Here is a 25,502-nt window from a genome sequence, read left to right on the forward strand (position 1 = left end):
CCGCCCGCCGCCCGCCCCCGCCCCGCCCCCACCGCCCCAGCCGCCCGCCCCCGCCCGCCCCGCCCGCCCCGCCCCCGCGCCCCGCCCTCGCCCCGACCCCCGACCGCCCGCGCCGCCCGCGCCCCGACGCCCGCCGCCCCGCGCGAAAACGACGCAGACGGGGCGGGGATTTACCCCCCCCCCCACGGCCCGGCAGGAGAGAGCACACGCGAACAACCCAACGGACAAGGCGCGAGCGACAGACGCCAACGGCAGAGTCGATGGAGGCACACCCCCGCACCGTGCACCACGCCACAACGGGAGGGGGGGGGCCCAGGGGCCCCCAAGGGGGGACCAGGGGGGCAAGGGAAGGGCGACCAGGGCGACCCAACCCACGGGGCCGCCAGAGCGACGTGGTCAATGCCGCTCCAGCTCGGAACGGACCATGAGTTTGTATTTTTTTTAATTATTTAAAAGAAGTGCTGTTTACCAAAAAAAAAAAAAAAAATATGTACGTACATATATACGCAAAAAAGGTGGCATTTTAATTTACAAGCCCCTTCTTTGAAACGGTTAAAACTAACGGTAGCATGCTATAATTGTCACCAACTTTAGATTCCAGAGTTTTACGGAGGCTGGTTACCAAAAAAAAAAAAAAGTCCTTGTGGAGGCTAGGACTTCTCTAGACCTTCTGATTATCAAAGCTTGAAGATGAGAGAGCCACTCTTTTCTGGGTGACACATCTACCCCCCGGGGAGTGGTAATACTGCATTAACTTGAGAATGTTTGCATCATCATGCAAGGAGAAAGGTGTGCTGCCAGTGAGAATATCAAGTGTTAGATCAGTAGAAATTCATCTGGCTCTTAAGTTTCAGAAGACCAGATAAAAATGGATATGTGTTTTGCAGAGGGCATAGTAATCATATTTTTAGAGTAGAAGGATCATTGTCTTAACATGTGAAAATGCTTATCCAAGAAATCATTACATAGTTTTCTCAGTAAGGTGGGAGGAGTAACATTACCAGTTGAAATCAAAGTGCACCAGCTGCATGTCTTCAGAGATCTCAATCTCAACAGTAGCATGCGGGTGGGTCTTCCAGAGGAAAATGAAACAAGATGAGAAAAAAATGCAATGCCAACCCAAAGGTTTATACATGTTAGCTTAGAAAAACAGAGCACCATGAGATATGCGAGTCAAATTGGCATGTAAGAAATATAATTTACAGTATATGAAAGCAAAACCTTGATTCTATATACGTGGGAAAAAGATGTCATAAAATGATGTATGCAAAACCATACATGTTGGAATTATCATTTATGTGCTTCAATTATTTCTCAAAAACTTTTATTCATTATTCTCATCTTCCATCTTTCTAATTCCCTTTGCTTGTTTTCTTATTCATTAAAAAAAAAAAATTCAATTATATATCTATTTCTTGAATTGACTATTTGTGCATCTGAGGTTCACACTGATACATCTACCGAGCAGGCAGGTACAGTGCCTAGTAAACTCCTGACTACTACTCTATTAGCTAGGGCAATTATAACCTCTATTGTGAAAAAAGTGTTTTAAAGATAAGCTGGAAGGAGCTCTATTCAAGGTCATCACAGATGTTGAGTAACATCTAAAACAAGACCGTCACATTTTCTGTGTACAAGAGGCAAAAAGAGAATCATCACAAGTTTTCAGGAAGCATGAAATGCGTAGATAAAATGAGAAACATACTTGAACCAATATGAAAGGCAAATGAAACCCTGCTGAAGAAATTCCAGACATGTCCATTTGTTGATTGCGCTGAATAAGGTTTCTGACACCTACAATCTTTTTTCAGAAAATAATAGAATATAAGGAGTCAATCTACTTCACCATAAATAGGGAGAAGCTTCCATTGAACAGATAACCAACACCATGCAGAACCTAATCAAATTGCATAGAGCTATGGTAGTATAATACAACACATAAACATAGATAAGGAGCATGTAAATTACTTGCTCTTCCAGTTCTTGCAGGTATGCTGCTTTCTTTTGGATTGAATTCATAAGCTTGATTCGCACTCCCTGCAAAACGAAGAAAGATGAAGTATATTATTAAGTGGTTGACAATGTATCAAGTTCCATTAAACAATGAAAGAATACCACACCAAGTTGTTACAGGAAAAACAGAAAGTTGCTATCTTGCAAGGAGGAGCTTTACTATACACCTGTAGGTATTCCAGATCTTTTGTGTCCGTACAGGGGAGTCCCTTCCATTGAATTTCCTTCTTGTCCTTGGTTACAATATTCAGTGCCATTAGGACATTTATTGCATCATAAACCCGTCGCCGTACATTCTTCTCATCAAACTGCTACGTCGAGAGAAGATAACTAATAAATCAAGTGTGAACTCAAAATCAAAGCTAAAAATCATTACCAGCTCAAAAAGCCTTCACCAAAAACCATAAGGTGCATAAAAGGTCTTGTCTGCATCAGACCTCATCCACAGACACGGAATTATTGCGCTTTGCAGAAGATTCAGCTATAATTTCATCCGCAACCTAGACAACATATCCCATTCAGATTAATGTAATGGAATTGTATTAGAATGGAGTCACAGATAAAACTAAGCAAAGTAAAATTTCATAACTAGATGAAATGATGGGACATGACCACAGAAAAGTCCAGTTGAAATGGTGGTAAAGATCAATTCTACAAATGAATACTTTATGTTTAGAATCTCACAAGGAAGTCTATGTCATCATATGCTTAAACCAGGACAACCACCATCACACTTAAATTGGCACAGAAAGCAAAAGATACATAAAAGCCACCTGATATTATTATCAAGAGCAGTTGTCATCAAAATCCTCTACTTGCTTTCTCCACTATGGAGACAATTTCTATATAAACTGGATCTCAAAACTTTCAAAATAATGCCAATAAGAAATGACATCCAAAAAAGGGGTAAGAAGAAATTACCTCACTGTATGTAGTTCTCCCCTTGCACTCTACCTTCTTGCGAACTAGAAGGACAAACAATATAGAGTGAGGTGGGTTTTGAGCAGCAACAGTATTTTCCCAAGTCAGTCTATTATAGCAGTGAAGGACACATTTATCTTTCAAATCTTTTAGATTTAGACCAAGGAAAATGGTGAAATTTTTTTATATCAGCATCAGCTGTCCAATTATTATATGAAAAAGTCCAGGAAATTATGTCAACAGAGGCAAGCACAGCTCATCCCTTAATGGTAGCTGGGTGAACATCCAAGAGTAGCAGAATGAGAAGCATGGTGATACTATTGCACATGGAAGAGAATTTCTGACCTATGATGCTTAATTCACGAAGTCCCCCATCTACAATCCGTGAAACTTTTTTCTTCTTTCTAGTGCTGCAGATGAAGAAAAACATGTATCAACTTGTGAACGTAGTAAAAACATTAACCAGAGAGCAAGAGTGAAACTTATTCCCCTAGCAAATAGTTAGCACTTGAAACAGGAACTAGGTCAGCAGAGGATAAGATGCAGTTGCCAAGTACTAGTAAGGTAGCTGCAAAGAACAACTTGATATAGCTTCTTAGTTAAACAAAATATAATACATACACAGATAATTCTCACAAGGAGACTGGCTTTCTTTACAAGGAAAATCAGAGGACAGTAGGGGCTTTTCACTTTAGTTCGAATATATATCCTAGGTATCTGTCATTTAGTCTTCTGGATGAATTATTCACCTTAGAGGTTATTTTAATTTATATTTCCTATTTAAAATAAAAAATAATTGGAGAAGAAACACTAACGCGTCGTGATTCTTTTGAGTCATAGGCATGCAACTGCATCCAGGCACAGTCACAAGTGCATTGACTGACATGGACACTCTGAAAAGAAGTGGAAAACACCATGGGCATGCCAGTCATTTAACATACAGTTGCGTCTGTGCGACCAGTTAGCATTCCTTCCCCAAAAATTATTTTTCCAATCTCAAAAGGTCAAAGTTTCTAGCTAGTTTGAGTATTTAAATTTACACTTAACAGAAATTAGCTTAACATATAAGCACAATCACAAAATACCTGATATTCTCTTTTCGGGTACCCATGTTATCAGCTCTCAGAATCAGTCACAACAAGACGGAAACAACTTGTTCATGAAACAGCAACACCACACCCCCTCCTGAAAACCAAAAAAAACCCCAAAAAGGAAAGGGGGAAAAATCAGTTTTCTTTGTGGTTTAATACAACAAAAACCATGAGCAGAAAAGTTTCACATTTGAAAACCAAAAAGTAGATCCTTCCACAAGAAAGGCCCAATCCAAAACACGGGAAGAATTTAGAATTTAAGTTCTCTTAGCAACCCAGGAGAGACAAATGGAAGTGGCATTGGAAATGTACCAATGGCATTAATATAGTTTAAGTGCTTGAACAATCCTCACTTTAGAACCAAGTTTGATGTCACATAAAACTACAGCTCTATAGTTTATTAGTGAGTATCAGCAGGGAGGAATTCTAATAATTGTCAAGATTATATAGATCAACAGGATCCAACCAAAAAAAAACCAGAGGGCAGACAATGGTGTAACGCTAAGGTTGCCCCACTGTGACCAAGTGGTCACGCTAAGGTTACTTCACAAGAAACTTTGCAGTTTGGGCTAGTTGATCACAAGAATAATGTCATCTAGCATTATTTAACCATCCCCGATGTTCCGAAAAACAGGAACCAGATTAGTAAAACAGCCACGATAAGTCCCAATCCCACCAATTCAACATAGCCAATCCATGCCAAGAAACCCTAGAATTCCTAAGTTTTCAGATCTGATGTCCTGATCCAATTTCTAACGCCTGATCCAAACACTTACGATCAGATCCAGATCAGGATCAATAGACACCAATTCCACACTCGACTCGATGATGTGTTCTGAGACATTTGAAGTTTGAACATCCCCCGTCACAACGAGCAACACTGTACACTGTACAGTATGTAGTAAAATGAAATCCATCTGAACCCATTGGTAAAGGAACTGAACATCCAAATCGGCCCTCCAAGGCCATGATAGTGTAGTTTACTAATAGCAACCGACATTTCTGTCGTGTGTTCCTAGAAAACCTCACAAATTCCTGATGTACAAAACGCTATAAACTATAAAACGTCGCGAAGTTAAACAAATAGAAGTAACAAATAACCCTAACTAAGCACGAACCAGAAAATATACTCCCAATCGTACCGAATACTGATTATTATTAACAAAAGAAGAAAAAATCATCGAAGGCGTGCACGAAGAAGATAATAAGAAAGAATAAACACAGAACAAGCGACATATCTACCTACCGCATAAATGATCAGCTTTACCTTTCAGTGGGAGCCTGAGGACAAAATTAGATAGATGTTCACAACCTTGACTCTATCTATAATCAGTATCTTCCGACGAAACTCTGCTCCACGGATATCGAGGGATTTCAAGAGGAACGAATCGACAATTCGAATCGTCTATTCCCGCCATTCATCGTTCACCACACCGAATGGGGAAGGCGAATTCATTAAATAGCCTGTCTAGTGTGTCTTGTCAGTTGTCACGGTCTTGTCTAATGTCTACTGATAAAGTTCCAATGACGAAAATAACCTTGTTCAGTTTACGCTCCAAAATTAAACTTTCGAACGTCTATTTAGTATTTACAACATGGTTATTTAATTCGCGAATTATTCACCAAAGTTGAATAATGCGTTTTTTTCCCCCACTGGGCTGGTAACATTCTTGACGTTTGCTCATATGAGTAGAATTAACATTTGCTTCTGGCCGGAACAAATTATATATGAATGATTCATCTTTGTTAATAACGGTATGAATAAAGGTAAAAACCATCGATATTTTTACAACAAATGAATTTAGGATTAATCTTTCTTTTACAAATTTTCTCCATCGTGGCTTGGACGTTCCAATCTACAACTTCTTCATTAGTTTTATCCCTAGGAAGAGGGATCTACAAGAATTGAACCCATAATCTCCCAATTGACAAGTATGAATCTTATTACCTTACCAAACTTACATTCACAATTTATTAAAAAAGATTTACAAAACCAATAAATGACCCATCTTAACTTTTGAATTAAAATATTAATATGTATAAATTATACATGAGTAAATTGCACGACTCCAAAATGGAGGCTCTTATATATTCACCCCATTTTATGTTTGAAAAACACATACACCCAATTCATTAAACATGGTAGTCCATTCTGTTATTGAAACCATTAGTCCACTACTTATTTTTCTTAAATTTCAAAAATGCCCTTACCAAAAAATAAAGAAAAGAAAAAGGACCAAACTTGGAATTCCTTTCCTAAATCTTCTCCCATCCGGTTCACCTCTACACCTTCGGTCTCAACGAATTACCACCATTATTGCCTCAATAAGAAGAATTGAGCTCCTCACGATTGAGGATCGTATATGGTTCTCACTTCTCACTCTAATTCTACTTAATTCTCTTACCAAATGACCAAAAAACACCCCTTTCTCGGTTGTTCTCTCGAAAATGTAATACATGAGATTAGTGAGGCAAGGAGACGTTGAGGAGCGTAGGGGAGTCCCACATTCACTTTTGGATTCCACTTCTTCCTCTTCACCAATTTCATCTCCTCTCTCTCTTCAGCTTTCACTTATTCACTCGGTTCCCCCCTTTACTAGATCCATCAACCACTCTCTTCTCTTCTCGTTTGTTCAAATTCTATATGATCTTTTCATCTTTGTTAATAACTGGTATGATCGAGTTGAACTTGGTCGATATTCATCGTTATTTTTACGAGCTAGATCTTGATCGATTGGAAAGTCACAAGAACCGATTTCTTTGACCTAAAGGGTTTCGTCCATTGACCTCGGTTTCTCCCGGAACGTTCGAAGGTAACTACCACACGGATCAAGCTCCCGATCGTAGCAATCCCTAAAACGGGGGTTTAATGAGAGCAGAAACAAGAATGGAACCCAGAGGTCGATTTTGTGATCTTGTGGTCATGAATCTTATTACTCTTACCAAATCTTAGACGATTTTGTGGCAATTTAGGGTGAATCGTATCGCACAAAATCCTTTCCAAAACCACTAATTGACCTTTCTTCACCGTATGTATTCTCATTGACCGGTTTGGACATTGTGTTTTTATTTTTTATTTTCGTTTATTTGGGTGAACGCTGAATAGATTAGCCTTTGCGTTTGTGTCTTTGGTTTTGTGGATGAACCGTAAAGGAAGAGTCACTTCAAACGCTAGCCCCTTCAGATCTTCTCAAGAATTTGTCGTCGAGCCAAAGATCTTATAAAACCCTAAATGCTCCCTTGGGTTGCCTGGATGACACATGGTGGCGTAGATGCGATGCCGGAGCCGAAGGTGGAGAGGTGAACCGCAGAGTCGAGTGAGGAGAGAGAATCAATTTGGTCTTTTTTTTTCTTTTTTTTTTTTTCTTCTGTTTTTAGTAAAGGCATTTTTAGAATTTAAGAAAAGTAAGTAGTGGACTAATGGTTTCAATAACAGAATGGACTACCATGTTTAATGAATTGGGTGTATGTGTTTTTCAAACATAAAATGGGGTGTCAGTGCCTTAAAGCTTCCATTTTAGGGTGCCAATGCAATTTACTCATTATACATTGCTGAAGTAGAACATTTCTTCGAGTAATTGAAGCACACATCTCAATCATCTCATAGATTCATCCTCTTCTCAGCCGCCTGTGAAGCTTTGGATGCTGCGCGCCACCCGACAAGAGATGGCTGCTGAGATGTGATCGTCCTCCAATCAAAGGCCTGACAGTAAGGAACGATGGAATACTTTCCCGAGCGGTCATTTATGAATGCGTTCATGAGGAAATCTAATTGGAAAGAGAAATGGTTGGAAAGCATTAAAAAACCTGGAAGAAGATGAGCACAAAACAATAAAGCTTCAGCAAATCTGTGTGTTTGCCTGGAAAGAATCTCTGCAAATTGATTCTGAGTTCAGAGCGCATCTTATGTTCAGGCCTATGTGACGGTTGAAGTTACAATTGCAGACCTAAGCATGCCAAATTGGAAGCTATGTTGACGGCACTTCTTTGCAAATGATCGCAAATGATAGTTTAGGAACTTAGGGAGAGGCCTCTGATTTGCCGGATGTTTTATTAATTTTCTTGTTGAAGAAACTCGTTCATCTTCATCATGTACTTGAGTGTAGAGGTTCTATCCTCTTGTCAGTCCAGTATCTAAAATATGGTTCAGCAAGAGCAGCAATGAGAGGGGCTAATTTTTATTTTATTTTATTTTTTGAATGACTAAATAAATGTATTAAATAAATGTATTAAACAAATGAGAGTAAGGAATGGAAAATAATACAAAAGTGAACCAAGGGAAAAATAGGACTAAGCAACTGGCACATAGCTTTACAATATAGCCTTACAAGTTACAACAAAGCAAAAAGCACAATACAAGGCCAAATTGGACTAAAAACCAGAGTCTGGTAGGCCAAGCTAGACCGATGTAGTTTCTCATTCAATGAAAGGGGAGAGGACGAACCAGACGAATAGAGCGGGAGAGAGAAGCATAGGCAGAGGGGAGAAAGAGGGGGAAGAGGCTGCAAGGGGGCTAAATTGTTCAAACCTAAGGGGGGGAAACCTCCATTCATGAAATCTCTCTTCTGCTGTAATGCTTTATTTGCTGGGTACTTGAAACTGAGATTTCGTGATGAAAGAAGCACATTGTCCTGACTAGGAATTGTACCTCAAACCAGACAATCTTATGCCATCCTCCATATTTCACTAAGGTATATACATATGCAAGATTGCAAAGCTGAGGGGCTTACCATAGTACAAAGTTATCACAAATGGTACTTTTGCCATGCTAACGGTTACTCTATGCGTGTATTGTGGAGCTACCAATCAGATATATCCTGCATTGATTAGCAGAAATATATTTTGTGAGAAGATGGTGTTTTAGTGCTTGAGATGAATCCTGAAAGAGGACAACAATGTCTCATTTGGAAAGAAAAATTAATGTAAACACAAAGCAAAAATACTACTATTAAGTATATGTCTTTAAGAAAAGATATCCTGAGACAGACTAGTATAAAAGGTCTGTTCCCCATGTTGACTTGTTCTCAAAAAATAATTATATTTTACCTAAACTGAGAGGCATGCAAAATATAAATATATAATATGTGAATACACCATGGTCATCCATTACTAATTAATGGGTGCCCATGGAGGGGACTTTTATTAATCTAAGCTTGGTATTAGGATTATTTTTAAGGTAAATTACCTCGCCAAACCTTGGCCGGCTCATACAACCTTCAAGTTCCATATCTGCTGTAACTTCACCATCCAGCTCTGCATCTGTGAATGTAAGAGCCTTTTGGAGCTTTCTATGACAAAAGATCTCAACCTCACTCATATAGGTGGCAGTCACAGGTCGGTGATCTGAAAGCATATGCTCAACCCTCTTATAGTTCAACAGCTTCATTCCATTACCGAATGAAAGGATGCGGTCACACCTGAAAGGTGAACACATTTATGAGTCTATAATCCAACATATCTTTTTTGGGTAAAATCTAACATATCTTTTGAGGCATATGCAATATTGAAATTAATTAATTGAAGTTCACGGGTTCCTACCATGCTGGATTACGCCTCCCAGCCTTTGGGTCATCCCCACAATACTTTCCTGAATTAAACTCATACTTGTATGTTGGTGGAAAATTTAAAGTACCTTCTGACCATCCATCAAATGCTCGACCTTTTCTCAGTTCTCGTATGAGCTGCAACAATTAGGTCAGATTATCCAAAGAGTCATCAAAATCAATATCCAAACAATGAAACAAAGAAAAACATAAAAAATCTGAGCATTAGGATTACATATGGTTGAATCAATGTTTGCATGATTTGTGCACAGGACATAAGCCCCAGGTTTTCAGAAGAATGCAAAACTTATGTAATGCTCCATGTTTAGAGAGAATGAATTCTTCATAAAGGTAAAATAAGTTCAATAATATGCCCTAAAACAAGAACAAATTATAACCACAACCATCTCAATCTCCTCTTCTTAAATTTGAAGGCCAGAAAAATTTTAAGTTGTAAGTGTTCTAGTAAACCTTAAACAGTCACAGCTTGTAGGTTACTACCATTAAATCAAATATCGTGCTCTTTGAATCTTGTATGTGAGAATTGAAAACAGTTCCAGCATTAGAAGAAGGATAACCCACACTATCAATGGAACTGAATCAATGGGTTAACGTACCTGGTCCTGCTCCATCAACCTGGACCATTCTTTTTTGGATATGAGTTCTCGTGTCTTCTCATATGATAGGTTGATACGATAATTTAAGTCTCCCAACCAGATAACCCTTCTGCAAAAGGGAATAATGGCACTTAAATCCTCAAATGTGGCAGAATCTTAATATATATATATGTGTGTGTGTGTGTGTGTGTGTGTGTGTGTGTGTGTGTGTGTGTGTGTGTGTGTGTATATATATATATATAAGAGGCTGGGAGAAACGGAATTGAAATCAAGAATGCTACACATTACCAACATGTTGTCTGCTGATGCTTCTTTTGGTAAGTATCTTCTTAATGCCTTTCTATGACAACTTTTTTTTTTTGGGTAATCTTTCTATGACAACTTTACTGTATATGATTAGAAGTTTCAATTCATACCAATGTTTAAAATTTGAATGCAACACATTCAAAACTATCATCCAAGCCAAATCAATGTTCTCTGCTTCAAACTCCCACTCATCTAAGGCTTTATCCCTTTTTTGCTCAAGTAAGTTTTGGGGCATCTTGGGGCATAGCAGCATCAGCAGAGAGTTGAAAAAACTGAGAATGCATCATGCATTGGTATGGGGTTTCATCAGAATAAATCATTAAACTGCAATTTGAAATAGAAACCTATTATCAGCATGTTCTAAAGCTCAGTTGTCAAGCCACCATTACATTACCCCAGCAAACTAAGGTATCATTTGCGCACATAAACTAAACAAGAAACTCCATGGACACCCCCAAGAGAAATACTAGGAAAATAACTGAAAGAATGCTGTCACGTTCATCATGTCATATTACAAGAAAGTGGCTCCATTGTTAATTTTTCAAATCAATTCTCTCCTGGACCCAATAAAGACACCTCAATGAGATCAAGCAATCTCTTGATTTTTTCATTCCCCTACATAATCTGACATACTTTACAATCTCAAAATGAGAGGTGAGATGCACTGTCTCATGTTACTACATCATCAGCTTTTCCAAAGAAGGTCATCATAAATATTCTCTTTCTTCTTTAGTTCCCTTGTTTCATTTCAATAACATCATACATTTGGATGGATGCAGAGGGAACAAACACATGTAGGAGATAGTCTAGTATGCCAAATCAAATATTCTAATCCTACTCATTGTACTGGATTTCATGGAGCATGTTCATGGATGACATGATTCAGGTATGATGACAGAAAAGATTCTCCCCAAGCAAACCAGTCTGTTTACTGTATGGAGGCTTACACAATGGCTGGATAGGGTCAAATAGTTCATAATTATAGAAATGAAATGTTGTCATAAAACTAATTTAGGATAAGATATGGAATTCCTGTTTTCAGACAATATTGCTCTCATTCTTTTTCTTCCTCTCGTTGCTTGAGGTGTTTTACTTACAACAGAGAATTGTAAAGCATTTCTTACTTAATGCTGCCACATCCTGTAAAATTTCCAAACACGGGCACGGTTGAGACTTGATCCAGATACCTTAAACCCAAGAAGTTGGTGTACCCCAAATGGACATAAACTCGAGCATCAACAGCCTTGGATAGTCTCTTGATGGCTTCAATACCATTTCACCGAGCTGCCATGGATGTATAATATTTATACCCAACCCAACCAAGGGTCCTTGGAGTCAAAGGATGTCATAAACGGGTACTGAAAATGAAGATTTACTTCAGCCACAATGGCCTTGAGAAAATGCCCTCGGTCAAGGATGGACTGTCATTCTGTATCAAGCTTCCAATCATCCCATGCTTGGAAGTCTCCCGGATCTGCTGCACAGGGTGTACCCTGATCTCAAGGACTTGCACATTCTCTTAATCACACTGTATTACACCACAGACTTATCGATGCTCATCTCATGGCCCAGCCATCAACCATAACTGCAAAGTTCTACTCTCAAGGTCTTCAAGATAAATATAACATTCTTCAAACTACCAATTATCTAAATCTGCTAATATAGCACTCAAAGTTATCCCAATCACATAATCAAACTCAAACAAAAAGGAAAAGCATGTGCCCCCAACAAAGGCATGCCCAGGTCCCACTCATGGAAACCAGTGACAGGACTGAGCTTATGCCAATCACCACCAATCAACCATGTCAATACGTCATGTACATAGTGTTCATGATATATGGCCATGGCTTGTTGTTGGATGAGTACCTTACATGGGAGGCCTGAGGTACAAATAAAACACTTTGTATTCTGAAATCTTGTTTTCACTTACAAATTAATAATTTCTAATAGGGAATGAATTGGATCCTAATAAGATTACCATAATAGAGAAGAACCCAATAAATAGAAGTTCATGATACTTGCAAATAGAGACAAGTGCAAGACTGGAAAATTTTAATTGCGCCATATTCATGTTAAGATGATGTAACAAAGCATTATTGCTAGACTACAAAATGCTCTCAGGAAGGAGCCATCCTTCTTTATTGGACCCATAAAGAGAGCACCTTTTAGCCAGCAGAGCACTTTGGAAGAACACAACAACACCCCCCCCCCTTCCTTGTTAAGCAGGCAGACTCTAACCCACACGGCATTCATTTTTCGTCTGACTGTATATAATGCTAGTGCTCCTTAACAAGCAAGAAAGTCTTCCGATGATAGGCAGGCACATGCCAAAACCAATCTGGGAAGCAACAAAGTGCACTACAAGAACTACTCTTTATGCCGATGTTTACAGTTTTACCTTTTAGCTCATTTTAGTTAATCTACTTCGCTCTGAAACTGGAAACAAACAAACAAAAAAAGGGAAAGAAGAAAAGAAAGATGAATTTCTCCCTTACTCGTGGTCAAGAATGGTCTTCGGAAATCCAACACCAGAAACTGGATTGAAATGTGTCCTACGATGTATTTCTTGCACATCAGCATTCCTTCTATGTTCATCACCATCTTTTTCACCCGCTGTAAGGTGACTACAAATAAAACAAAAAGGTGTCTGATATATAGACATGCTAACAGATACGGATCCCTGGAAGATTAAATATTAAAAAGAACTTTTGTCAAGATACCACCAATTAGTCATGCAATAAAATCAGGTCTTTACTCTATAATACAGCTTAGCACAATAAAAGCTAAAAAATGATAAGAACAGGAACACACTTCTTCCTTTCAGTGATGGTAAAACCTGTCATTTCATGTGTAGTCAAAAAATTGTATGAGACAGTAACAACTCTTGAAAATGGCATAACAGTAAGTAACTTATAAATATTTTACAACCCTCTTTTACCCCTAATTTTGGTAATAAGGTGAAAGGCAGCTAAAACAAGGGTTACATATTCCAAATACACCTACAGAGGTGTCATTCAGATTTCAGACAATCCCAACATTTATTTTCTTTTATAAGGTTAGTTACTTCACTAAGAAGAAATATTAGGCATAGTACAACAAAAAACAGTCTATACCTACCGAAAACAGGAAAAATAAAGTGCAACAAAAAGAGAAGAAGTCACCAGGAGGCACATACCAAAGCAGCTAACAGAAAAAACCTCACAAAGAAAATTAGCCCCCACTGAGGCCTGACAACACCTTGCCTGGCCAATTCATCTGCCAAAAAATTAGTCAAACTAAGCCTTAGCTTATGATATTGTTCATCTAACCAACATGTGCAACCACATGGCAAGGATGGTATCTGAAATTTAGTTGGTTCATCTAGGAGATCTCCTTATAATAAAGCATTAGAAAATGAAAAGCTTTTTCCTTTTGAACCTTTAGACTTGCTTTTCATTACCCAAGAGCAAATAAAATTTGAACTCCTCAAGTTGTAAAAAATTCTTATATTTTAAGCTTATAGCCTACCCAGATGGACAACTGAAGCTAGAAATGCGGCATCCAATGCACTGCTTAAGATGAAAAGTAAATTTGGAAATTAAGCTAGTGAAATTGCAAATCAAATGACATAGTATTTGCCAATGTAATCATGGTGCATCCCTCATGGCCCACTGCCAAAAGCTGGTCATTAAGGTTTCTCTTTGTCTTTCTGGGCTGCTCTCTTCAAACAAAGCAAAACTTTGTCTGTTTCTTCACCCAGACCAACTCTGTTCTTTGTTCTTGTTGAACAAAGGCTAAGTTGTAATTTACACATTGGCTAGGTCGTTGACTAGCACACTAGTCATAACCTTAATGCTGACTTCTATATCTGGTTGACGATTGATCATAAAGTGGCATGTTTTCAGCTGTAGTACCTTAAACCACTACTCTATGAGATACAAAACTCTCCATACCAAATTTATAATCCAATAAGAGTATGTACACATTAGAAAAGAAATCTATTACATTCAACGAAACAGAATTGTTAGCAAGGCTTAGCAAGGGCTATAATTTAGAATTGATAGTAAAATGGCAGCACTGCATAGGATGGGAAACATGGCTGAGAAGAACTCACCTTGTTACCTATGTAGCCCATAACACCAACACCAACAGTAGACACTTTCACGTTCCGAATATGCCTACGCAAGCTTCTACGAACCCATATGGTAAGGAAAATCCCAACCATTTTCTTGCTAACTATTCTTACAAAAGGTGACCTTTTGCGGCGTATGATGGTTTCCAGGTCAATATCGGCTAGCATAGCTGGTTCTGGTGCCCCTCTATAATCCCCACATGTAGATGACTTGAAGGAATAAGTCGTGTTAAAAGATTTACATGCTTTGAAGGACTTTACTGATTTGAAGGAATTAGGTCTCTCTAAAACATGCTTAGCAAGCAAGTCCATTGGTGGCTCAGGCCAACTTAAACCCATCCTTTCTGTCCCACTAAGTGTTTTAGATAGTATTCCTTTCTGTTGGGGAATTGATGGCTCTGGATTTTCCATTGAGTCCTCTGTCCTAAAGCAGTTTAACCTATTTAATCTCCTTGGAGAAGATAAATCATGTTCTCTAGGTAAGATTATATCTGCATTTTCGTTGCAACTTGAAGCCCCAGATTGTACATTCTCACTTGTAGCGGTCCCTTCCATGACTTCATCAGAACCAATGGATTCTTCATCCAATGGATGTACCTGCTCATCTACATCACTATCAGTTTCAGCAAGGATTTCATCTTCGACATCAAGGACATCATCCGATGGCTTGAACCTAGATGGTGAAGGAGGATCGCTGTGGCATTTGTACTTCGGTTTATCTTGTTGAATTCTGTTCAGTGTGTCACGGATAATAGTTTCCCATTTCGGGACAGGACGGCTGTCCTCGGCACCAAAGATATTTCCAGCGTTTAATGGGACAATCTCCTGAAGACTGCAGAGATAATATACTGTTAGTCTAAATAGAAATTTGCCACGGATAAGTTTGACAAATCAAAACAATTAATGATGATGGTAATTCTTTCATCTACACAACAAAAAATGCTACGGTCAAAATTAGAGTCTTAAATACTTTACATCAACTGGAAAAGTCAAAGAAGAAAACAAATACATTTGGGGGAGAATAACCAGCATTAACTCTAGGATGGATGAAATTTTTAACGAGCACAGACTGCCGCATAATATAGCCTATCAACTTGTCTTTTTTGGTAAAGAGGTACCTTGTCAACTTATGCACTAAATTCCAGCTAGTAGATTATAGTAAAAATAGGAAAGAGACAATTACCCGATCACATACATATCAGCAGGCTCATCCACTTCTAGCCACTCCGAAATGTCTAGATCATCAGGAGGAAGTTTACCCCCAACATTCCATGTTCCCACAGAAATCCTGTTAAGGCCAGAATTATAGAGTCAGAAAGAAGCTCATGATGGATGAATGTATAAAAATACAAAAGAAGAATGGTTATTTGCCCTTCTTCCTCCCAAATCCATCTAACATACCTGAGTTCTTTGGTGTTTATGTACTGAGCTCGAAGGGTTTCTGAATTCCGTCTCCTCCTCCTGGGAAGAGTTTCAGGGGCTCCTATAACCAAGGGGTAAAAGTCATTTAATGAAAATGTGCTCACCAGAGACATTTCATGGAAGGGAACCCAACTAGATGGAAGCATTTGAAAAACAGAATTTAAATCAAACACAAAAGGAGAAACATCATACAATTATTTGAAAAAAAAGGGCAAATTAAGAGGGCAGATTGGATGTAGGAAAAAATACCTGCCAAATAGAAACACAACTGTGAATAAATAATTATATTAAACTAAGAAAGAGAATGTACAAAGGGACTGGCCATCAAGAGGGAGACCAGAAGATAGAGTTGAGACCCCAGGTAACAACAATGAGCCTGATCCTTGGGATGTCCACAACAAGGGGTGGGGAAACACAATTGTCTTAACAATTCTAGTAATGTATACAATACACATGGAACTGGTTAATACTCATGCTTTTACCAGACAAAGATCTGGAAGCATTACATTCTTATCATTTATTGGGTATTATAACTGCCTCCAGGCCTCAAACTGTTCTAAATGGACTGAGCAGCATCATTGCACATCACTAAGTTGCGTACGGTGAGGATGGAATGAGTGGTCAAGGTCGAAATCTTGACCACTCGTTTCATAAGTTCTTTTCTCTTTTTTTACTTTTTCAACTATACCTACCTGTAACAAAAAAAAATGCAAAATGAGTGGTCGAAATTTCGACCCTAACCACTTGGCTTGATTGTAACCATACGCAGCACTGAAGTTGAACCCGTTCTAGATAGAGTAGTTATTTATTATCCGTTCATTAGTAGGATATTAATAGGAAGAAGCAATTGCAAGAAAAATACATGGGTTGGGCATTTATGTAGTAGGAGAGGCATTATCTTATTTTTCCATGTAAACAAGACAGCTTATGCTCTTGGATGAAACTGGGAATTTATGAGACATTGAAATTAATGTTCTCATTTGACCCACATAGAGAAAGGATGAACTTTTCTTCATTTTCAGATTTTCGATATTGAAATTAATGTTCTCATGGGCACCAAGTTTAACTAGAAAATAATAATAAATATTATTTAATAATAATAATACTAAATGACTCTGACTATTAAAAAGAAGAAGAAAAAAAAATCAAATAGGACTTCTCCCACATAGAGAAAGGATGAACTTTTCTTCATTTTCAGATTTCAGATATTGAAATTAATGTTCTCATGGGCACCAAGGTTTAACTAGAAAATAATAATAAATATTATTTAATAATAATAATACTAAATGACTCTGACTATTAAAAAGAAGGGGGAAAAATCAAATAGGACTTCTCCCACATAGAGAAATGATGAACTAATCTTCATTTTCAGATTTCGGATATTGAAATTAATGTTCTCATGGGCACCAAGGTTTAACTAGAAAATAATAATAAACATTATTTAATAATAATAATAATACTAAATGACTCTGACTATTAAAAAGAAGAAAAAAATCAAATAGGACTTCGATATTGCTTGCGTTACCATTGCCCTCACCTCTTTTGTCTGCAAAGAACGATTCCTGTCGGCAGCCAACAAAATCTGTAGAATTAGATATTCCAGTCAAGCAAAACTTCAGGAGTCTTTGAAACTTGCAAGAATAAAGAGTAACAAGTAAAACTCAAGCTTTTGAAAACAACCAAATCAACAAAAAAATTACTTGTCCGGGTTCTCTCCTTTCTTTTTCTTACCTTCATCATCAGAATCAGAGCTACTGTCACTTTCGTCCGGATCCTCACTGCAAGTGGGCTCTCTGGAGCTGATGTTGAGCCATTTCTTAAGAATTACTCTCGGCCAAAGTAACTGTAGTCACATGCAACAGAAAACAAGATTTAAACCAAAGTCCACCGCAATTGCTTAACTGATAGAGAAGAGTGGAGAAGGAAAAGATGTATACATGTTGCCCCAAGGAAGGAACTATATTTAAGAACGTAAAATCCCATATCAAAAACTTGGATGACAGAGAATGGTAATACCTGTGCTTGTTTTCTCTGAGTCTGCTTCATGTTGTGCAGGCAGATAGATTTTTCCAAATCAATAGGTGTGGTAGTTACTGGAAGTGAGCAGATGAGGGTATCCGTTGGATGACAGATTAGGCTCTTTGGTGGCAAATAACGGTCCTGTACAGAAGGAAGGAGGAAAGAACGAGGGGAGCTTTTCAATATCAACAGAGAATTGTCCCCGGCAATTTTCAACGAATACTTTTGCCTAAAAGATCATGCGATACAGAAAAAGGTACGGTAACTTTAGACACAATAAAAGCGTTGGCTGTAGTGACTTTGGAGGATAGGACCACACAATCCCAAGAGGGATTTTTAGTAAGAGAATATATAATGTAGAAAAACATTAAAGCTTATCGCTCAAAGGGAGAAAAAAACATTTTTACGCAAAAAATAAAAACATTATTCAATTGCCATCATTTTTGTCCCTCGTCACCTTTGAAATCCTGAGTTAAGATGTTCTATACAATCTTAAAGGGTCTACTGCTATCCTATATCTCTGTTTTTTCTCTTCTCAATAATATTCTGATTTACCAAAAAAAAAAAAATCTGGGCGTAGAATGAACCCAAAAAAAAAAATTATTGTAGTTGAATCCCTCAAAATAATTAATCTATTCTTCAAAATCTAAATCTTTTATAGGCGATGGGTATCATTTTTCAAAGAAAGGTGAAAATTTTTTTTTTTTTGGGTTATGGTTGAATTTTATTTATTTTTTGCATCCTCTTAGTTGAGTAAATTAATCATCTCATTGACGTCTCCGCATTTATACTTTGAAGGTATTACAGTTTTAATTCATAGTATTGAAATGGTAACTGATTTTACAAATTATTGTTGAAACAAAGCTAATTTGATATCAGTTGTATTGATGGTATCAAATGGATTTACTTTAAATTGTAAAATAAATCTTTAGAGTATGAAAATTATTATTGTATCCTACAATCGTCAGTGTATCAATTCACCCATCAAATTTCGGTGAATTACAAAAACCTATAGATAAGAATAATATAATAATGACACTAACACCATGATACAGGGTTAACCCAGATAAAAGACCATGATATAGATGACACGTGGTCAAAAGAAATTCTCGTTTCGCTGCTACGCTCACCTCTAATCTCTTAAAAAGAAAGCTACGATTTTACCAAAAATCCAAAAAAGAGACAAAATAAACAATGCCAAACGATGCATAAGGATCCTTCATTCTAAAAAGGGACTCTAGGTGGTGTTTTTTTTTTCTGGTTCTAAGAGCCGGACTATACGGAAGTCAGAAGATGAGCCACTTGAGAAACTATTAATTATAAGAGGCATAGTCACAGACCCCGCCCCAGAAAAGGACGAAATTAGTCATATTAAATTCGAATAAATTTTTAAAAGTGCGCCATCGACATTGACGTTAAAGACAGCAGAGTTGACATGATCCCTTATCCAATCCAACGCGGTCTTTCGTAATAAGTAAATAACCCTCTACTTCACATTTTTTTTTGTTGAAACTTGAAACCTTACCTAACACCATTATGAGGACACCGTTTCAGAAATTAATATGGGTTTACGCTGTAACCGGTTAAATTCGTACTGGACACTCGGACAGCAACATCATAACATTCACATTTCGATTATATTAAAAAGATTCGGAATAGTATTTTATTAATCATTCTTTAAGATTTAAATGGATTTGAATAGCTTTTAAATATTTAAATTTTAACACACAATTTTTCTTAATAAATGTACTTTTAAGTTTTAACTTAAATATTAATAACAAAATTTCAAATCGAATTAACATTTCTTTTGCACATAGACGAGGTCAACAGACACAATTTGAGAGAGACATAGCCGGATTTTGGCTGGGCAAACGCCATGGCTCACCTCCGAAACCCTAACGGTGAAGATTAAATCTGGGTTTTTTCATTAAATCATCACCATAGATATGACCCATGTGCAACAAAAATGCTTTTAAGTGATGTTCACTCGGTTTACTTGCTTTAACCCGGATTAGGAAGGTTCAAACCAAACCAAACCATCATCTTCTTCCATGTGTAATTGCTCTCAACCAAAATTCAGACTGAAGTTGAAGAGCCATCACCGAACAATCCCATCGTTCTTCACCCCCCCAACCGATTCAACTCTCCAACATTGCAGCTTCTCTTTTCTCAACAATGGGTGTTCATCGACATCGATTCGGGTAATTCTCGCCGGCAGGACCTTAAAGGCTTCGAAGGGAGCAAAGACATCTCGATGCGCATATCCACGCGAGCCCTGCAAATAATATTACTGAACTGATCTTTCTTTAAGATCCTATTTCTCTATAAGCTCTCTAGCAAGGAATCATCGCCAGCCGGAGTTATGAGCCACAAAATTTGATCTTCCATGCCAAGCGAAGGACCTGGAAATTCAAATGCACAAATCAACTCGTACATCTAAAACTAGATGATGATGGTGGGTTTTGCTCCGTTCCTTCACTCTCTCCTACAGTGTCGGGCTCTTCCTCCATCGGCAAGGAAACGGTTATTGCACCCCCCCGTTTTTTTCACCCTACTCTGTGCTTGTATCGTGATTGGTCATCTCCTTGAGGAGAATCGATGGGCTAACGAGTCCACCACTGCTCTTCTTCTGGGATTATGTGCTGGATCTGTTGTCCTGTTGATCAGTAAAGGCCATAGCTCGAGCATACTTAATTTCAGTGATGAGTTGTTCTTCATTTATTTGCTTCCTCTTATCATTTTCAATGCTGGGTGCATTTTTTCTATTGAAAAGGATTGATGTGGCAGCTTTGCGTGTACAAGATTATCTGGCTGTTGGTGCCATATTGTCAGCCACAGATTCTATTTGCACATTACAGTCCAAAAGCTTGATATCAGCAGCATCAATGCTTTCCTAGCATTAAAACTGTTCAGGACTTTCCTTTATCTCTTCTTAACAAGTACAACACTTGGCCTAGCAGTGGGTCTCATACCGGTCTACATTATAAAGACATTGGACCCCTAGATCGTACCTTTAAAATGCAGAGAGAAAAGAGAGAAGATCTGCAATGGGATTTAAATTACACAACAAATATTAAGAAAGAGTTACTGCAGGATATCAATCGCTGCAAGCAGAAGGAATGCGGAGATTAACAGGAAAAAAAAAAGAAAAAAAGAGAGAGAAAACAAGAAAAGTCAATCCATGGATCTTGGAGAACGATGGGATTGTACAGTGATGACTCTTCAACTTCAATCTGGATTTTGGTTGAGAGCAATTATACAGGGAAGAAGATGATGGTTTGGTTTGGCTTGAACCTTCCTGGTCCGAGTTAAAGCAAGTAAACCGAGTGAACATCACTTAAAAGCATTTTTGTTGCACATGGGTAATATCTATGGTGAGGATTTAATGAAAAAACTCAGATTTAATCCTCACCGTAGGCCTATGGAAGATCTCACTATGCCACTTAGTAGGCACCCTCGCCAACGGTTATAAGATATTTTCTAATTCTAGTCGACATCTTATAGGTAAATTTTCTAAGCCTACCGAATACAAAAACTTTAAGAAACGTTCTTTTTAATAGATTTTATATTAAATTTCACATTTCTTACATAAAGCTGTTCGTTCTAGTGGTGAAACCAACACCTCTTAGTGAAGAGGTTGTGGGTTCGACTCTTGCTGAGGCATATTAATATCCTATTTCGCCACTTAATAAAGCCCATTCGAACAAATAAATATATATATATATATATATACTGGAAACCCTGTTCTTTTAATTATAATAGTTCGAATGTTTCATGTTTATGGTATGATTTTAGGTCTCCCAAATTAGGAATTTTTGCATCCACAAGAATTCATTGATAAAAAATCATATCAAGTACTAATTCTACAGTTGTATTCTTATTATTTGAATTCTAAAAATTGACTATCTAATTTTATTTTATTTTTTTGCTAAGAAACAAATTTTAAAATAATTATGCCGAATTATATAGTAAATAAATGAAAACCTAATGGAAACAGGAACTTTTAAAAATTGATAACATTAAATTAGAAAGTAAATAACAAAAACTAAAAAAAAAATAATTAAAAAGTAAATATAAAAAATAAGATATTACAAAATTATAGTTAATTTTTTCCTAATTACTAAGATAATAATGTAATTTAATATAAAGTGTAATTCAGTAGAATAAAACTTTTAGGTTATATTGAAGTTTTTAAATAAATAAAAATAACCACGGTCATCACTTAACTAATGAATTTTAGTGGTAAAAGAACAATAATAATTATAAGTAAAGTCTAAGATTAGATGAGTAATTTAAAAATATATATATAAACAATAAAATATTAATCAACTACAGTAGAAGAGAAAACAGTAATTATCCAAAAAGAAAAACATACTAGGTTGTGTCGCAAGAGAGAGACACACATCCATACCCTCCATGGGATGTGGGTCCCATGGTCCATGGAAGGTGCAGATTCGTCCACTCTCCACGTGCACAAGGATCCAAATACCACGATCCTGAACTGTTGGTATTGGTTTAACCAAAAATGAAAATGCCGGCAATGTCACCAAAAAAAGCGGCATGAATGGAAGCGGGAAAGCATCGCAGCTCCCTCAGGCCCAAAAAGAAGAAAAAAAGAAGAAAATGGCAAACAAATAAAAAGAAGTGCAGAAAAAGGGGGAACTCGCCATTACTGAGATCCGTCGTCTAAATGCTACAAAGCTATGAATTATGACGTATCACGAGATAATTTTAGCTCAGACGATTGGCTTGTATCGACGGAGAAGAAACAAATGATCGAACCATCAATAAAGAGACAGTGACAAAGCAGATAAGTGATGAAAAGAAAGACAAGATCCGTACCTTCTGAATCAGAGATTTGCAGTATTTGTTATTTCAACAGTAGACTCGGAACAGTTATAAACAGTGAGAAGAGTAAGATCTGAGCAACAAACGCAATGAAATTAAGAATGAACCATCAAGAATACTAGTTTCAGCTCCAAAACAGAAAAGGAGGAGATCAAAGAAATAGTCGATCAATGTAGAAGAAAGACAAATCAGGGAAAAATGAAGTATCGGTCTACCTTCTGAGTCCGCACTCTGCAGCAGCAACAAAAGACTCGAACAGATATGAACCGTGAGAATAATAAGATCTGAGCAACAAACGTACACGTGAAATTAAGAATGAACTATCGAGAATACTAGTTTCAGCTCCAAAACAGAAAAGGAGGAGTCCATAGAAATGGCCGATCAATATGGAAGAAAGACAATTAATCAGGGTAAAATGAAGTATCGGTCTACCTTGCCTTCAGAGTCCGCACTTTGCAGCAACACCAGAAGACTCGAACAGTTATGAACCGTGAGAGGACTAAGATCTGAGCAACAAACCTACGCATGAAATTAATAATGAACTATCGAGAATACTAGTTTCAGCTCCAAAACAGAAAACGGAAGAGATCATAGAAATAGTCGTTCAATATGAAAGAAAGAGAAATCAGGGGAAAATGAAGAATCGTTCTACCTTCTGAGTCCGCACTTTGCTGGAGCAACAGCAGACTCGAACAGATATGTAAACGGTGAGAAGAGTGAGATCTGAACAACAAAGAAATGAAATTAAGAATGAACTATCGAGATTACTAGTTTCAGCTCCAAAACAAAAACGGAGGAGATCATAGGAATGGTCGATCAGTAAGGAAGGTTTCACAAATCAGGAAAAAAATGAAATATCTCCGTCTACCTTCTGAGTTTGCACTTTGTAGCACCAACAGAAGCTGAATCACATTCACAAAGCCAGGTCGTTCGCCGCCTCAAGATTTAAAAGACTCCTCAATCACTTTCCTGGGGTTTTCTGAGAATAGAATCGGATTCACTGAAACACGGAGAAAAAAATTTCGATTGCTTCACGGAAATAAGGGTTCTCCGTCTGCTGTCGTATTTGTAGTTCTCTCTATCGAACAACCTTCTGCCACGTGGACTTTATATATAACATCTAGTATGGTATTCACATACGAAGGGAACCTTCTGGGCTTCTGGGGTTTCGTTGCTTATTCGCCAGCTTAACTCATCAGATTGATTTATTAATTTCAGCATTTTCCGATGAATGAAATTGACGGCGTGGACATACTCTCCGTGAATGGTGCCAAAAGGTGGGACCCACAAGTGGAACGTGTAATTTTGTGACAGTGCCGAAGTCTGAACTCTGAAGTCTCCTTTTTTTTAATATATTTTGTTTTTTGGAATAATAAGAATTAAAAATATTAAGGAGCCTGTCGGGTTGTTCACCATTCGGCTTTTTTTTTCTTCTTTTTTTCTTTTTTCTGGTAATGGTCCAAAATTCAGTTTGAGTACTTAAATAAACGAAAGAAAATATATTATAAAAAATAAATAATATAAATAAATCACCGATAAAATAGATAAAGCTTAATGACCTATTAAATACATTACAATTAAACCCATCTTTAATCTAATTAGTACCCGTAGGCATACGCAACTATCAAATTATGGAGGTTAAGCCATTGTGATGGTGGGCCCTAGTTAGCTGAAGCCAATGAGAAATTGTTACTAGAAAAATAAAAGAAAATTCATAAGAAAATGGACTAATCATTTCCTTGTAGATGTATGACATGTGTTCCAACATAACATCAAATTATGTATAATTATGAGGTTTTGATTAAGGGTGTCAATTTGGTTAAAAACCGTAAACCGACGATCGAACCGTTAAACCTACGATCGACGTTCCAAATTGGCACGGTTACCGTACCGAATTTGATAATGTATACGAACGGAAAGCATACCGCGGTAAATACCATACGCACCGTTTACCGACACCGATTACCATTTACCGACCATATACCGAAAGATATTAACCCTTTTAAAGTTTAAACCCTAAACTTATGTCGAGAGTCACGCTTCACTAAGAATCGAGGACAAGAGTCACAAAGAAGAGAGAACAGGGTGGGAGCAAGAGAGGATATTATATAATGCGAGGTAAGTAACTAATCAAATGTAATATATCTAATTAAATTAATACCCCACGGAAAACGTGGACATGGAGAGCAAGAAAAAGTAGACATAGCGAAGGGGCAATGGAAAGACAAATCTAGAAAAGTGAATGAATTGGAAGTCAGAGAAGAATCCTCTCCCGGTTGACAAGCAAAGAAGAAAATAATGGATAGATTAAGATTCTCTTATGGGTTTTTGTAGATCAGAAGTAGCCAAGCATAGCATAGCAACATACGATAGCCCACCATCACATATCTAGACTTAAAAAAGCAAGAACCCATATAAAAACCCATACAAGTGACAAAACAAGAAGAAGAGGGCAACAGAGAAGAAGAAAACCGAACAAAACGAGATACGAACGGGTCAACCGATTTATACGTTCAACCGACGTTTTTAAATTACCGTCATACCCGATAAATAGGGCGAATGGTTTGAGGTTTTCAAATTCAATGCGAATTACCGTTTACGAATTGAACCC

The 25,502-nt window shown here is 37.5% G+C and overlaps 2 protein-coding genes across 6 annotated transcripts; both read right to left on the reverse strand.

Moving 5' to 3' along the window:
- Positions 1–487: 487 nt before the first annotated feature.
- Positions 488–5,477, reverse strand: DPA (Transcription factor DP). Of its 3 annotated transcripts, none has more exons than XM_089154125.1 (10): positions 5,293–5,477; positions 4,020–4,119; positions 3,280–3,344; positions 2,935–2,978; positions 2,451–2,513; positions 2,181–2,321; positions 1,969–2,037; positions 1,706–1,801; positions 1,002–1,072; positions 488–794 (listed from the first exon to the last, which is right to left on the reverse strand). In XM_089154125.1, the coding sequence occupies exons 2-10, from the start codon at positions 4,043–4,045 to the stop codon at positions 662–664; spliced, it is 708 nt and encodes a 235-aa protein (XP_089010251.1). In that variant the 5' UTR covers positions 4,046–4,119; positions 5,293–5,477; the 3' UTR covers positions 488–661. The 3 variants fall into 3 exon arrangements, with proteins under 3 accessions (XP_089010251.1, XP_089010245.1, XP_089010238.1); XM_089154119.1 differs by having other exon boundaries at positions 5,272–5,477; XM_089154112.1 differs by lacking the exons at positions 4,020–4,119; positions 5,293–5,477 and adding an exon at positions 3,750–3,856.
- Positions 5,478–7,746: 2,269 nt separating this feature from the next.
- On the reverse strand, positions 7,747–23,943 carry LOC149026553 (DNAse I-like superfamily protein). 3 transcript variants are annotated; one of them, XR_016173156.1, is made up of 16 exons: positions 23,544–23,749; positions 23,324–23,410; positions 23,107–23,175; positions 22,886–22,964; positions 18,041–18,184; positions 17,756–17,867; positions 17,562–17,606; positions 16,004–16,085; positions 15,786–15,890; positions 14,585–15,434; positions 12,987–13,171; positions 10,186–10,294; positions 9,564–9,706; positions 9,211–9,442; positions 8,756–8,842; positions 7,747–8,159 (listed from the first exon to the last, which is right to left on the reverse strand). XR_016173156.1 is itself a non-coding variant. In XM_089154128.1 (16 exons), the coding sequence occupies exons 6-16, from the start codon at positions 18,068–18,070 to the stop codon at positions 8,825–8,827; spliced, it is 1,911 nt and encodes a 636-aa protein (XP_089010254.1). In that variant the 5' UTR covers positions 18,071–18,184; positions 22,886–22,964; positions 23,107–23,175; positions 23,324–23,410; positions 23,544–23,614; positions 23,760–23,943; the 3' UTR covers positions 8,249–8,824. The 3 variants fall into 3 exon arrangements, 2 of the variants coding, with proteins under 2 accessions (XP_089010254.1, XP_089010260.1); XM_089154128.1 differs by lacking the exon at positions 7,747–8,159 and adding an exon at positions 23,760–23,943 and having other exon boundaries at positions 8,249–8,842; positions 23,544–23,614; XM_089154134.1 differs by lacking the exon at positions 7,747–8,159 and having other exon boundaries at positions 8,249–8,842; positions 15,798–15,890.
- Positions 23,944–25,502: the final 1,559 nt, after the last annotated feature.

Source organism: Hakea prostrata, chromosome 1 (genome assembly GCF_041222555.1).
Source record: "Hakea prostrata isolate BN-2017 chromosome 1, UWA_Hpros_2, whole genome shotgun sequence".
NCBI lineage: Eukaryota > Viridiplantae > Streptophyta > Magnoliopsida > Proteales > Proteaceae > Hakea > Hakea prostrata.